The sequence below is a fragment of the Haliotis rufescens genome, unplaced genomic scaffold, assembly GCF_023055435.1.
Source record: "Haliotis rufescens isolate VD_foot unplaced genomic scaffold, xgHalRufe1.0.p SCAF_4, whole genome shotgun sequence".
Classification (NCBI taxonomy): Eukaryota; Metazoa; Mollusca; class Gastropoda; order Lepetellida; family Haliotidae; genus Haliotis; species Haliotis rufescens.
Window position 1 is genome coordinate 34,457,991 of NW_025964112.1, and position 15,429 is coordinate 34,473,419.

Sequence of the window (15,429 nt, forward strand, 5' to 3'; positions counted from 1 at the left end):
ATTTGATAGTGGTTCATAAACACATGCTCATGATATAGTCGAAAAAACCCGTTTTTGGTAGAAATGTCTTATGAATATGGAAATGGTTTTGTCGCTTTTATCTAGTGTATCTTATGTCTTTTCATCAGCAAAGAATAGAAATATATTTAATTGTGTCCTATGCTAGGTGATCATATTTGTGCAATCGCCGTTGTCAAAATGCAAGATCTGCGGTATTCTCTCTGATATGCCGTTGCATACGTCATACCAAGTCCAGCGTGCAGGTGTCAGCACTATTGTGGACAAATACTCTACAACTTGACAATTTGATACTTGTAAATTGAGATCCAAGTCTTATTTTACATTTGTAAACATCGAATATTTACTCTCTATATAAAATAACTACCTTTTCGAAATAAACTTCTTTTTCTATATCTCATGGAACTGGCATACAAAAATCAATAAAAAATATAACTATTTTCAGAAAATATGAACTATTTTATACAATAACAGTCAACATCACAACGATAAAGAACGCGCTCTGAAGGGAAGCGTGCACGTGGGTGTATGATAAGAACTTGGGCAATATTTGCACATGTTTCATTTGTAATCTGTCAATAGCATGAAAGTGACAAATCCAGAAATTAACAAGATAGTTTCGTGCCAGTTCCTAATTTGTTTCATCTCTGCGTTTTAATCATACATCGCTTACACGTGTGTGATGAATTTCAAAGGACGCTGACATCACTTGTCAGTTGCATCGCCACACGCCAATCCAAGCTACATCTGATTGACAGGCGCCATGCGTCAATTTCATCATCAGGTGTTTGGCAGCATAGCACAAATTATCTTCTTCTTGATGAGTAACCTAACCTTGATCTTTTGTCAATAAAATCGTCGAACACGGATCCTGATCGTAACAACACAAACCTGTAATTTCGGTTGCTTTAGATCACTAATCCACTGTCAATTAAATTACGATTCGATTTGCATAGCGAAACAATCTTGGCTCCGCTTTGGAAGCAATAAAGATGGTGACATTCAGGTGATTGATATCTATCGATCATTCGTCATTGATGACATCATTGAAATAGATTCTTTGATGTGTTTTAGCCTTGAATGACGCAGCTTGTAGATTTCATGTAAGGTTGGGTGTCAATAAAATGAACATGCATATTTCATTATTGGTTTTTGTCAAAGCGTGAGTAATTCCGTTGTGGCCCGTATCGATTCGTGACTCGTGTAATATGTATTTACGTAACATGCGGTTAGACATTTAATAGAACGCCCAAGAGAAGTAAAATCAATGTTTATTGAGTCAAAAGTAATCTTATGAATTACAGAACAACAACATGGTGTGTTGGGTTCGTACATATGGAAAAATGTCTGGATACGTGCGTGTGAAGTTTACACCTGTAACTCGATAAACAACACAATACGTTCACATTATTGATGATTAATCCTTTGGTTAGGGAGGACGTTTAAATAAATCTAAGGACTTTCATTGCGTTCGAATCCTCAACAAAACCGACAATATTTGTTTTCAATAATATTACTGTTTTTCATCTTTCTTTAACAGGTAGTTTATTTTGGCCCACACAACACTCGGCCCCAGTTCCAATAGTTCAACATAGACTCGCGACAGTTCTTAACGATACGACCGCTTGTGAAACAGGGCCCTGGGTTGAACATCACTTCCAACAAGTTTTGTCAACACAATCAGAAAATAACTTTAACATAGATGCCTCTACTGTCAGTGGACTCAAACTAAGAATACTTAAACTTGAGAACAAGAACGCATAAATTCGAAACCGTTTCATCGACTATTCCCAAATCGATTAAATTTAAATTGAATTACCTTAAATGATGAACACATAACGGTACCTGAAACACAATATTTTATGAAAATAATGTCGTTCCATTTGAATTATGAAAAGATAAACACTGACTGAAAACTTCTATTCATTTTACTCCGGGTGAATTTAATAACCCATTCGTGTTAGAATTGTGTTGAAAACAGTCAAACTAATATATACAAAAAACAAAAGAAATATTAAAAAAGTCTGAGTTACAATAGCACGCTTGTACCTAAACATCGTGTTTAACACCGCTGCTCTGGGGACATCCTACAACAAAGAGGGCTGTGTCCATCCTTATAACTGATAATTCATAAATAGGCGTGGTAAGAAAATAAACATGGTAACAAATGCGTTGAATTGATTCGTTCTTCAATACAGAAATTCACCCATAATATATTCATTATTCAAACTGTGCACGAATACAACATCAAAACAAATAATTACAACATACAGACAACGATTACAACAATAATTGCATAGACACTTGCAGGATGAAGAGTTGATTAAATGATGTTCAATATATGTAATTAATATAACAACTGTCACACATATGATTTCTTAAAATTATATAAATGCATTACTACGTTGTAAAAAATACCAGAATTTTAGTTCTGTCAGTACGTACAATACGATTTGTTTGCAATGGATAGTTCATTTGATAATTTTCACACCCACATATCTTTGTTTTCCGCAACTTTAAAATTTTAGTGGACATTTCCACTGGGAAAAGGGTCTTATCCCATCGCCACCTTTGATTCAAGTCGCTAAAACACCCTTTTCTTTGTCTGCAATCTCACACATTGTGCTATATAGTAACCAGTAAGTCAGTCATTTCCATGACACTATGACAATCTTCCAGCGTTACATTTACAACGTTATGTTATATGACCAAGACTAGGAAATCTCGCACCAGCAGGCCGTGGAGCTTAGTTCTACTTTAAAGGTAGACATCGAGCGCTTATTCCAAGCGCTGCTCAATCCCCAAGCAAGTCTTATATTTTCCATTATTTTTAGCATAATCGTTGTTTCACGGGATACGTTCAATAAAGATAGTGGTTGTGATAAGACTGGTGTAAAAAAAAGATTAATATTGTGACGTATTCTTGTCACGTGTTACTTTAGATCTTCCAGTCTTTGGGTATCTCACGATGACTCCCTTTAACGTTGGTCGATATTCTTTACGATGGATGCAGTAAGTGGTCATTTCATTTTTCGTCTTGATTTTCATGACATTTGAGAATTCACTGCTACCTAAAGGCTGTTGATTGATAATTGTTGCAACCATTGCCCTCAGAAGGGTATACACTCTTGGTTGCGAGGGTAGCTCTTGTCAGGACAGTGGGATGTACAGTGGTCATTGTAGTGGTAGTCTTTACAGGCCTGAGAGAGAAATAAAAACATAACGATTTTCGTTAACCACATTGCCATAATCATCATCGATATCGATCAGGATTGCGAACAGAATCAACATTTAGATTCCTTTTCTTGTTGAACATTTTCTCATTCTTACTCACACATCCTAAAGGCAGCCCTACAAGAGTGTGTTTGGTTGTCATCCTTAATTATCCTGAGTATAATATCTCCATTCTATTACCGTAAATACCCTGGACCTATTTCGTTTCGGAAGTGACGTCATTATCTCCCTCTTTCCTATCGGTAACAGGATTTCTCTCGCACAGGAGAGTTATTTTGACCGGACGGCTATTTTCATCGTCGAGACATTCAAATCGGGCTCACAACGAAGCTGTGTCAATGAATGGGCCAAGGGTATTTATTGTAAAGATATGGACACCCAATACACTGAATCCTCGATGATGGTTCTCAAAATGATGAAGGACTCTTATCGTTGTTGCCATGGTTGGGCATCTAAGGCAACGCAACTCTCTGTGCAAAGTTTAAATACGTAGGCGTGCCAGAAAACCATGATCGTGGGTTCGAACCCGGGACTCGTCCTGATTATGAGTCTAGGTTCGGCTGCACCACACCAGTGATCGCGAGATGCACCAATGTGGTACGATCGGCATCACTTCAGACATTCGTCCGACATCACGTGATGCAACAGAAATGCGGTTCCAAGATACCCGCCATGATAGGCAAACAGCTTGCTTCACAGAGTTATGCCCCTTAGTTCCCAGGTCGTCAAATCGAATGATTTCTCCATAAAGGCAAACATCTGACACTTTGGGGGATTTCCTTCTAAAGCAAGCTGACACGTCGTCATGTAAGGAACATTTTGTGAAAAGCCGGGTCAATTCGAACTCACACACTAATTACTAAGTAAGTCTCACTTACCAGACAGTCACGCTCCGTGGGTCCCGTGCAGCCGACAGCACAGGTGGCGTGACAACACTGCCCCACCTCAGGCCCGAAGCAGCGGTAGGGGCAGGACTCCTCACATCTCTCGGTGTTCACTGCATGGACAATAAGACGATATTTAAACAATCATTGACCCAAAGGTCTCTGTATTTGTTTCAAGCGAAAACCTCAAAGTCCAGAGGATTTTCTAACTAAATTTCGCCTATGGCATATTCTACAACGCTTCGTTCAATATCTGTGTGTGGTAATATTATGTTTTGGCCTAAAACTGAAGAACACATGTTCGGATTTTCTTCAAATATTGGCAGCGGGAGTCAGAGGACTGAGTGTCAAAATCCTGCAAATATGCGTGCATTATTGCAGACCACAGAACAACTCTAAAACACCCTTGCAATTGTACAATACACAGAGAAATGTTACTAATCTAAGGAGTGACTAAAATTATCAATAATGGACTTATATTTGTAAATGCAAATCCAGGCAGTACTCTGTACAGTACGCGTTAAATACACCTATTAAAGTAAACTGCAGGGAAAAAGAAAGCATAGATAGATAGATAGATAGATAGATAGATAGAACTAAAATAGAATATAATAAACAATTACAAACATTATCAAAACGTTACCAGGCTGAAAACAGTCCAAAACGCTACTCTAATCCCCGAATCAAATACATCACCATCGAACAACCATTTCTTGTTTGTTTCAATTTTAGCTACTATCAAACATGGATGTATACTTTCTTTTGCCCTGCAGTTTACACCAGGAATGACTTGCTATAATTGGTATGGTGTTCTCCCATATACAATACCCTATATTAAATCTCATCACTTGCGGTCGTTTCTCATATCCAGGTATACTGAAATCCACAAGTAAAGTGACATGAACAAGGCTCACCCTCCTGACAGATGTCGTACGACCAGCACCGCCGGATGCCGTCCACGTCACACTCGTCAGAGCAGTTGTCACCTGTGAAGGACAGCACAACGCCATCAATGTGAGTAATACCACTGGAGAAAAGGAGGATACAGAGGCGAGACTGGACCAGTCACACTAGCATGCAGGCTACCAATTTCCCAAGAAACGCCATTTATATATGGACTGTATTCCGAGTTCTTCTCTAGAAAGTTCTGGTTTAATGTCATTTTACGCCGCAGTTAGCCATGTCACACATATTTTACGGATACTTGTAACCAACTTAATCGCACCTTGTCTGGGTCCAAGTGATGTATAGCATAAGTGACCATCCAGGACTTTGTATACCAAATCAGATAGGTCCAGCATCCAATCAACCATTTTTGTCTCCTCTCAGCATGCTAAGGCTAATGGTATATTTTGCCACCAAACAATATTTGGTTTTTGACCCGATGTGTTTCTGTGCTGTGAGTGAGTGAATTTGGTCTATCGCCACTTTGAACAACAGGAAAAAGGTGGAAAGATCGAAGTGATACATTTTTTTACATCGGTAGGGTCGACATAGGGTCGGATCTAGGATTCGAACCCACGATCATAGGTTTCTGGCACGCCTATGGGTTGAAACTCTGCACAGCGTCAAACGGGCCTTTGCCCGGTATGAAATTTGCATACTTATGTCTGGGGTATGACATACATGTTTTTATGCTACAAGCGTATGAATTACACAGTCATATGTTGCCAAGCCTAGCGCAGGTCAGGATCCGAAGTTCGAATAAAATTAATTGATTAATGTAATTGGTAATTACTATCAAACACTCCTCTCTACAGAAACACGTGTCGTGTTGTTCCGCTCAGTAAATAATAAAATAGATATATTTCTTATATTCTTATTTATCGTATTTTAAAAAAACATATATATATTCTTAATACAGAACATCGGATCTGTCTGCTCTCAGTATATCTGTGTTGACATTGTACAATATTTATTACGATTTGTTGTGCTCAATAATTTTGTCTGGGCTACAGGGTTTCGGAAATATTGGCATGGAGAAAATCAAACACCGGATTGACTAGTCCAGCCTTTGTGGCAGGAGGAGTATTATTGAATGCGAGTGGAAGTGCTCCTGACTCGGCAATGAATCAAACCACGCGGTTACAGCTCCTATGACCAATAGCCACAAAACCATATTTAACCATATTTATGCCACGACTGCCATAAACTCATATCCGAACACAGACATTCGGTTGATGAAATCATTATTCAACAGTGCCACCGAGCCTTGATAACTTCCCCACCACGAGCCCAGCAATGCCGTAAACCAGGGACGTCTCTGTAACACTCCGTGATATTATATCACCGATCCAAGTTAAGACACTAACAAAATATCAAGGTGAAAAAATCACGTTCCGGAAAGCAATCTTTGTTCTGAATATTTCAACATCGACTTACGACAGTAGTAGCACTAAGATCTCTGGTGATTCTAATCAGCATTAGGACAAAGGGAGACAACTTCACGAGGCGAGTCATCGATTATCAATCTCGGCCATGACAACCGACTTCGAATTGGGTTTCCTAGTATACCCCTCAAAGTGTTCAATGTCTTTCTGCGAAACTCGTAGAGATGGTATTGATGTGTTTTGAAATCTCGCTTTGAAACTTAACGATCTCTGTGTAAATCAGATATTCTTCAATGTTTGTTCGATATAAAATGGCTACCACACGACGCACACAACCGAATCGATCTATCGGAGTGAGATGTTGATTGACCGTTGTGATAAAGTCAACAATGTTATCAAAACTGAAACGTTCAGGACTGTATACGAGCAGTGAGAATTTGCCAATTATGACTTCCTATCTCGAAATGATTGCTATCTGATATATTGCCGCAGGGTAGGGCGATTGTGTGTGATTTCTTTTAATAAGTTCTATTTCTGGTCATGTTGGATGTGCCAGACAGGAAATGAATGATCCCGGGTTTAAGAGTAAGAACGTAAGAATGTAAATGTAACTTCTGCAAGAACATGCTTATAACGAACTCCCGAGATTGAGATTAGTTCGTTATATCCGTAGTTCATAATAAGCGGATCGGGTGGTCAGACTCAGTGACTTTGTTGACTGCGTGGCATCCTTCCACATCATGTATTGCTCATAATATCAACCCCTGGTTTGTGTGGTTCAAACACGATGATTAACAGCCGAGATACAGTTGGAATATTGGTGACTGCGGCGTTAAACAACATACGCTTACCCATTCACACGTTACCCGACCACAGCATACATTTTAACCATTTTGGACCTTGTGCAGTGCTAATACATATGCATGTCGTATACCAAACTATAAATACAAACAAACAAACACATACATGTGTCATTTTGATCGGAGACATGTATGCCTCTTTCTGGCTTAGAGTTGCCAATGCCATTCAGATTCGCTCGATTATCCTTGACTTGGTATAACCATGCCTCGTAGGTTTCACTTGGAATAGTCAAGGATCAGAAGAACTTATGGCTATTCGCCTACATTGGATCGTCAAGCCGTATCATGACTGAACTACTGTTCAAAGAGGCGTTAAACTAACTCACTCACTTACTCTTTCTGTCCTTATCCTTGTGGATTTTCTTTGGACAAAATGATGAAGAGTCGGATTCGACGGATCAGGTAGTCATCATCGTGTGATGGTTGAATGCTATTGGATCTTTGTTCATACAACCAACCCTCAGTCCCTTCTGGAATACTTATTGATCGTCGTGACCGCACACCACACAGCATGCACTCACCGTCGCGTAGCATCATGTTATGAAAGATGGTGTAGGATTGTTTGTTAACAACGCACTCAGGAATATTCCAGCTATTTGACGGCGGTCTGTAAATAATCGAGTCTGGACCAGACAATACAGTGATATACATCATGAGCATCGATCGCAATTGGGATACAATGGCATGCATCAACCAAGTCAGCGAGCCTGTCCACCCGATCCAATTAGTCGCCTCTTACGACAAGCATTGTCGACTCTTACGACAAGTGAAATATACAATAAGGTGCATACAGCATGTCTACAATGTTCTGTCATGGTGATCCAGAGACTCCGAAATGGGTCGACATGCATAATGCATGGACTTGAATCCTCCTTGCTCCGAAGACGATTTTACGGCCCCCACAACGAAGATGTAGTTGTTCGCGTGATGTAAAGTTTGACGCCGCTTATAGCTTGTTTATTGACAATTAATGGCAAGAGCTTGAAGAATGGGATAGAATCAGGCTTTAACAGCTACTCACATGTTTCTGAAGAGGCCAGCTCCCCGAAGTTGATGGAGTTGTTTCTGCCGTGGGTGATGGTGTCCCAGTCGATGGTGTCGACGTAGCAGAGCGCGGGGTTCTGGGAAAACAACACTTTCCCCATAGTCACCTCTGTCAACACAGGAATCGGCATTTATAGCATTTGTGTATTGGTGTACTGGATCATAGTTTACATCCAACCATAATATCCGTCCACACACAGACGCACACATACCTTCACAGATACAAGACAGCAGACCATTCTCGTCTATCATAAATGATAAAAAACCCGTCTAAATAAGAATTAATTTCTTTATAATTTCAGAGAATCATTGCCACTGTGTATGGAAACAACATGGTGCGGAAGAACTGGAGTCACTTTCAGAAAGGATATCTAGGGTTTATGATATGGAAATTGAGAATAGGTCATATATCTAAATATCCCAACATGGAGTACAGGTCATATTTCCAAACTTCCAACGTAGAGTACAGGTCATTTATCTACACATCCCAACATGGAGTACAGGTCATATACCCAAACTTCCAACGTAGAGCACATGTCGTATATCTAAACACCAAAACATGGAGTACAGGTCATATTTCCAAACTTCCAACATGGAGTACAGGTCATATATCTAAACACCCCAACATGGAGTACAGGTCACATATCTAAACACCCCAACGTGGGGTACAGATCATATATCTAAACACCCGAACATAGAGTACAGGTCATATATCTCAACATCACAACGCAGAATACAGGTCATATATCTAAAGATCCCAATTTGAAGTATAGCTCATATATCCAAACGTTGAGTACAGGTCATATTTCCAAACTTCCAACGTAGAGTACATGTCGTATATCTAAACACCCTAACATGGAGTACAGGTCATATACCCAAACTTCCAACGTAGAGCACATGTCGTATATCTAAACACCCTAACATGGAGTACAGGTCATATACCCAAACTTCCAACGTTGAGTACATGTCGTATATCTAAACACCCCAACATGGAGTACAGGTCATATTTCCAAACGTTGAGTACAGGTCATATTTCCAAACTTCCAACGTAGAGTACATGTCGTATATCAAACACCCCAACATGGAGTACAGGTCATATTTCCAAACTTCCAACGTAGAGTACATGTCGTATATCTAAACACCCCAACATGGAGTACAGGTCATATTTCCAAACTTCCAACGTAGAGTACATGTCGTATATCCAAACACCCCAACATGGAGTACAGGTCATATTTCCAAACTTCCAACGTTGAGTACATGTCGTATATCTAAACACCCCAACATGGAGTACAACTCATATTTCCAAACTTCCAACGTTGAGTACATGTCGTATATCTAAACACCCCAACATGGAGTACAACTCATATTTCCAAACTTCCAACGTAGAGTACAGGTCATATATCTAAACACCCCAACATGGAGTACAGGTCATATTTCCAAACTTCCAAAGTAGTACATGTCATATATCTAAACATCCCAACATGGAGTACAGGTCATATTTCCAAACTTCCAACGTGGAGTACAGGTCATATATCTAAACACCCCAACATGGAGTACAGGTCACATATCTAAACACCCCAACGTGGGGTACAGATCATATATCTAAACACCCGAACATAGAGTACAGGTCGTATATCTAAACATCACAAAGCAGAATACAGGTCATATATCTAAAGATCCCAATGTGAAGTATAGCTCATATATCCAAACGTTGAGTACAGGTAATACCAATGTGGAGTATAGATCATATATATATATATAAACATCCCAACGTGGAGTACCGGTCATGTATCTAAATATCTCAACGTGGAGTACCGGTCATGTATCTAAACATCTCAACGTGGAGTACCGGTCATGTATCTAAACATCTCAACGTGGAGTACCCGTCATGTATCTAAACATCTCAACGAGGAGTACCCGTCATGTATCTAAACATCTCAACGAGGAGTACCGGTCATGTATCTAAACATCTCAACGTGGAGTACCGGTCATGTATCTAAACATCTCAACGTGGAGTACCGGTCATGTATCTAAACATCTCAACGTGGAGTACCGGTCATGTATCTAAACATCTCAACGTGGAGTACCGGTCATGAATCTAAACATCTCAACGTGGAGTACCGATCATGTATCTAAACATCCCATAGTGAAATATAGCATAGAGCTTCATTCCTACGTCAATCTGTGCAGGCAAATCTAAACCAGCACAGACACACATCTTAACCAGTTCAACCACAGACCTTTCAGGGACGGCATATGCAGCTCCTTCAGACCAACGTTGACATCAGGGAATCGTGACGTCAGAGCCACGATGAGACTGTACTCCTCCCCTCTCACACGGTATGTGTTGTTGCCCCTGACAACCTCCAGGGACGTCAAGGGTATCCTCGCGATCTCCGTCACCAAGCCAATCAGAATATACCCACTGACGTAGCGGATCTTGGACAGGAAACTGAGGTCATACTCTATTTGGGGATCGTCTAGATTGGTGATTTCCAGGTTACCATGGACATACGTGCAGTCCTGGTACCGATTCTTCAGATTCTGGTAATGTAGATCCAAGGTTCCCGAGTAGCCAAACCCGACCTCGGTACCATGGCAACCTGTGTGTGAAAGGTAAAAACATTGATGGATTGTTCTACTTCAATATGACACATATAATCGTTTATTCTTGGGAATACTGTTAAAATCGTCACAACCGATGCATCTTCAAGTGCAAAAGGGTACACTTTCGGCAACGTGATTCTCATAGGAGAGAACTTGAGATATGTAATGGTGGCCGCTCTCTCTATACTGCTGAAAAGAATGCCTGGCTGTACTCGAAGATATCAAAAACTTCAGGGTAAACCTTGCATGTAGATCATCTTCTGTACAGACACCTGCTACTGCTTCATCCCCACTTTAACCCATTTCACTTTCACATTTTATATCACCATCAAGCAACCCCAAAGTGTCATGCCTCTTCACCATGGTCACTTGAGGTATTCATTCTCGACTGCCTCTTTTTCACAGTAGGCAACATGAGGTCTACACCCTTCCCGGCATTATGTCAATTATGTCAATGCCTCCACTCACCAACATGCTCATTCAAAAGCAGGCAAAATAAGGTCTTCACTCTCGACAGCCTAAATCTCACATCACTTGCCACCACAGCCTCCGACAACATAGTCCACACTAAACAAAACGGTCAACGATTTTGTCCCCTCCCCCCAGCCAACAGAAGTTTTCTTCCTCAACGGCCAAATGAAGCACATCTCCTCAAGACTCTTTCCTTCCACAAAACCTCATACTCAGTCACTGACAATTCCATGCTTGATTCACAGAGTGTTTCACCTGAAGACATCTCCAGAGATGGCATATTATCCTCTATATCTGTAGATATTATCTGCAAATCGGGTCTGCCTCCTCCAGGCCCGATGACTTAATGATCAAGACTTGGCAGAAAAGAACGTAAGTTCCCTAACCTTAGCCCAATCATTGACTGTAGTGAAAAAGATGAATTTTTTACCACCTATACAGATGTTCAAGAAGAAGATATAACTGGCCTTGCCTTCGAGAATGATATGCGTGATTGTATTCTGTACCAACCACTGCAGGTAATTATTCTGGTATTTGTTCATCCTGCCCTGCCTGAAACACTGATCCAGTGACTAAATAATGGGGTTTAAATCAACTCCTGTACCCTTTGCAACTGAGTATTGACTCCACACGTACGAAATTAGGCTACCATCTAGCCCAGCCATCCCCTCACCCCCTTGTCCACATGGCCCACTACCATTGCTATCTTCTTCTTATCAAACACACCTTCTTTCCCTTCAAACCAAACGAATTTCACAACACAACACAACAGACATCCAAATTACACAGTTAATTCCCGAATCCAAACTAAAATCTCCTTCCTGACCCAAAAGGGGCCTTTTAAACTTTGCTGGGGCCTTTTCCAAAATTCGAAATGGAACCGCCACCACATGATGCCGAGCACACCAAACACACAAAGCATGAACTCAAGGTCACATCTTTCCGGAATGGCACAAGTTGGTCACAAATGGTAGTATTCATGTTCATATGCCAATATGGATTTCTTCGAGGGTGTGGAATCTCCATTCGGCTTGTGCCGGACTGGCACGAGTCGGTCGTGAATGCCGTGGCCACAGGGGCCTTTCACGAAATAAATGTGTGTGTGGACAAAATTCAAACTGATCTCATATATATCAAATCACTGTAGATAAACATCTTTGCATGTTAAAATTTTTCAAAGTTTGTAAAATGATTATGTATACACTGTACATCACATGTAAGCCAGGGATTGTTACATTTATAACAAGTGTAGGTCTCTGTACGCACGAAACTCTTCACAAAAACAACTAAAAATTATAAGATTCTGACAGAAATTAGATAAGGTGAGGTTTTACGTCACGTTCAAGATTGTTTCACTTATATAGCAACGTACTTTAAAGGGAATAAATAAATCATAAGAACAAGTTTCACTTGTCTGATTATCAGGATAGAATTACTCTACATCCATGGACTTATCATTCAGTACAACCTTGCAGCAAGGACATTCTGATAGAAACAGCTATTGTATTACAGCTGCAGGTTGCGTTATTGGTGTTCTCACAGCTTCCACATCCCGACATGTGTTGGAGCGCGGGTCAGGGTTCAAGCCAATTAGAGACAAAGGAATGTGAGTTATCTCAGCAACAACAGGGGGGTCACAGGCTATCATCTCGAGTTATCCCCCTTCAAGGGAGGTGACTCGAGGTCGCCTAATCCCGTAATAAAGCACACCAATGAAAGTGTTGTATGACACACGCTGCTACGTTTACAAGCTTGTGATAGCACCACTCAGAGCAGTTGGAGCTTGCAGAAAAACATCATTGGGTAAAACGTATCTGATACGTAATTGAAGCCATTCTCGGAGGGGCATTATTTTTAACAGCTCTACCTATTGATCCGTCATACATGTTATACGTAAGGGGGCACGGGTGGCCCTGTCGTCTAAGGCGCTGCGATTCGCTGTGCAGAGTTGCGTCCCTTGGGCCCACCAGAAACCTATCATTGTGGGTTCGAATCCCGGTTCGTCCCGATTATGTTTCTAGGTTGGTCAGCACCATACCCGCCCGTGCTCGTGGGTTTCACCGAAGTGGTTACTGTCTGAGACCTGCATCACGTCAGGCTTCCCTCCCACATTAAGCTGACACACCATGATATAACTAGAATACTGTTAAAAGTGGCGTTAAACCCAACTCACTCACTGTCATACGTGATGAATATTGTACTCCAATGACATCTTAATTGTCAATTTACGACATTGAAATTAATACCAGTATATAAATACTAGCTCCTGTGCATCATTTTCATGGGAGGTAATAAATAAAAGCTAACATAGAACAATTTGGCAACATAACAATATATTGATGTCCATGAAACATGAATTCATGAGGACACTGTCAAGCTCTGCTTAAAGGTTGAAAGTGGAGTGGGGTCAAATGGCAGTTTACAAGTCAGGTTTGTACAGTATTGCCTTCCCATGCCATACACCGCTCTTCTCAACCGAATGCAGAACTTAATAAAAAAACACGTCAGCGTAACGTTCAATCAGACATCGATAAACACGCTGACGACCGTCACTGCTGTCAAGATAAACACGATGACGACCGTCACTGCTGTCAAGATAAGCACGATGACGACCGTCACTGCTGTCAAGATAAACACGCTGACGACCGTCACTGCTGTCAAGATAAACACGATGACGACCGTCACTGCTGTCAAGAGAAACACGATGACGGCCGTCACTGCTGTCAAGATATACACGCTGACAACCGTCACTGCTGTCAAGATAAGCACGATGACGACCGTCACTGCTGTCAAGATATACACGATGACGACCGCCGCAGCTGTCAAGATAAGCACGATGACGACCGTCACTGCTGTCAAGAGAAACACGATGACGGCCGTCACTGCTGTCAAGATATACACGCTGACAACCGTCACTGCTGTCAAGATAAGCACGATGACGACCGTCACTGCTGTCAAGAGAAACACGATGACGACCGTCACTGCTGTCAAGATATACACGATGACGACCGTCACTGCTGTCAAGATAAGCACGATGACAACCGTCACTTCAGCCAAGATAAGCACGATGACGACCGTCACTGCTGTCAAGATATACACGCTGACAACCGTCACTTCTGCCAAGATAAGCACGCTGACAACCGTCACTGCTGTCAAGATTAACACGCTGACGGCCGTCACTGCTGTCAAGATATACACGCTGACGGCCGTCACTGCTGTCAAGATATACACACTGACGGCCGTCACTGCTGTCAATATAAAATCTGTGAGAAGGACTCAGCTCCAGTCATGTAACCAGTTCAATGACGTAGCAGAAAACGTGGACGTACGGCTGGACGTCGTGGTCGGATGTTATGCTCTCGTCACCGATTCCTCACAGTCCTTGCACTAATCGGACGTAAGCAAGGGAATCGGGCTTTCAGAGTTGCAGTGTGACATCCGATTTCATGGGAGAGCCAGACGGATGTCTTGCCGACGTGACGTTACTGTGGACATCCAGAACGTGGTCGGTCCCTGGTGTTGCCAGTGTGATGGTACCGACCCCAGAGTGACTGGCGTGGTTTAACGATGATCACCAAAAGGCCTAGTAATAACGCATTGTACGATTCCAGTTTCAAACATTCCAACTGCACGCAGCCCCTCATTTCCAGATAGGTGCGACATTATGTTGACGAGGTTTGGCCGTCAACAAAGTTGTTTTTCACATGTAAAACACTACCAACGATTTCCTCTCTGTGTTTGAATTTGTACCAGTGCATTGTGAATGTGTGACGGACTTCTTTCTCATGGAATTGTATGCATGCAATGGATGCACGTGCAATTTCAGGATCATCATTGGTAATCATTTGAGTATTCTACATGATTCTGTAAAAAAAATACATGTTCATGTTATTCTGATGTTTTTTTATAGTGCACATGAATTAATTTCCACTAGTATAAGAATATCAAGTCAATATAATATCTGTTAATATTTACAGAAGT

At 41.2% G+C, this 15,429-nt stretch overlaps 1 protein-coding gene across 1 annotated transcript in view; it reads right to left on the reverse strand.

Annotated features, from left to right (window-relative positions):
* Positions 1 to 1,272: 1,272 nt before the first annotated feature.
* LOC124149869 (epidermal growth factor receptor-like) overlaps positions 1,273 to 15,429 on the reverse strand; it is a 16,367-nt gene continuing 2,210 nt past the window's right edge. The window contains exons 3-7 of the mRNA XM_046521699.2: positions 10,611 to 10,973; positions 8,348 to 8,479; positions 5,051 to 5,122; positions 4,131 to 4,249; positions 1,273 to 3,218 (exon numbers count right to left, since the gene is read on the reverse strand). Coding sequence (XP_046377655.1) covers positions 3,129 to 3,218; positions 4,131 to 4,249; positions 5,051 to 5,122; positions 8,348 to 8,479; positions 10,611 to 10,973 — 776 coding nt within the window. The 3' untranslated portion in view covers positions 1,273 to 3,128. The remainder of the gene's footprint in view (positions 3,219 to 4,130; positions 4,250 to 5,050; positions 5,123 to 8,347; positions 8,480 to 10,610; positions 10,974 to 15,429) is intronic.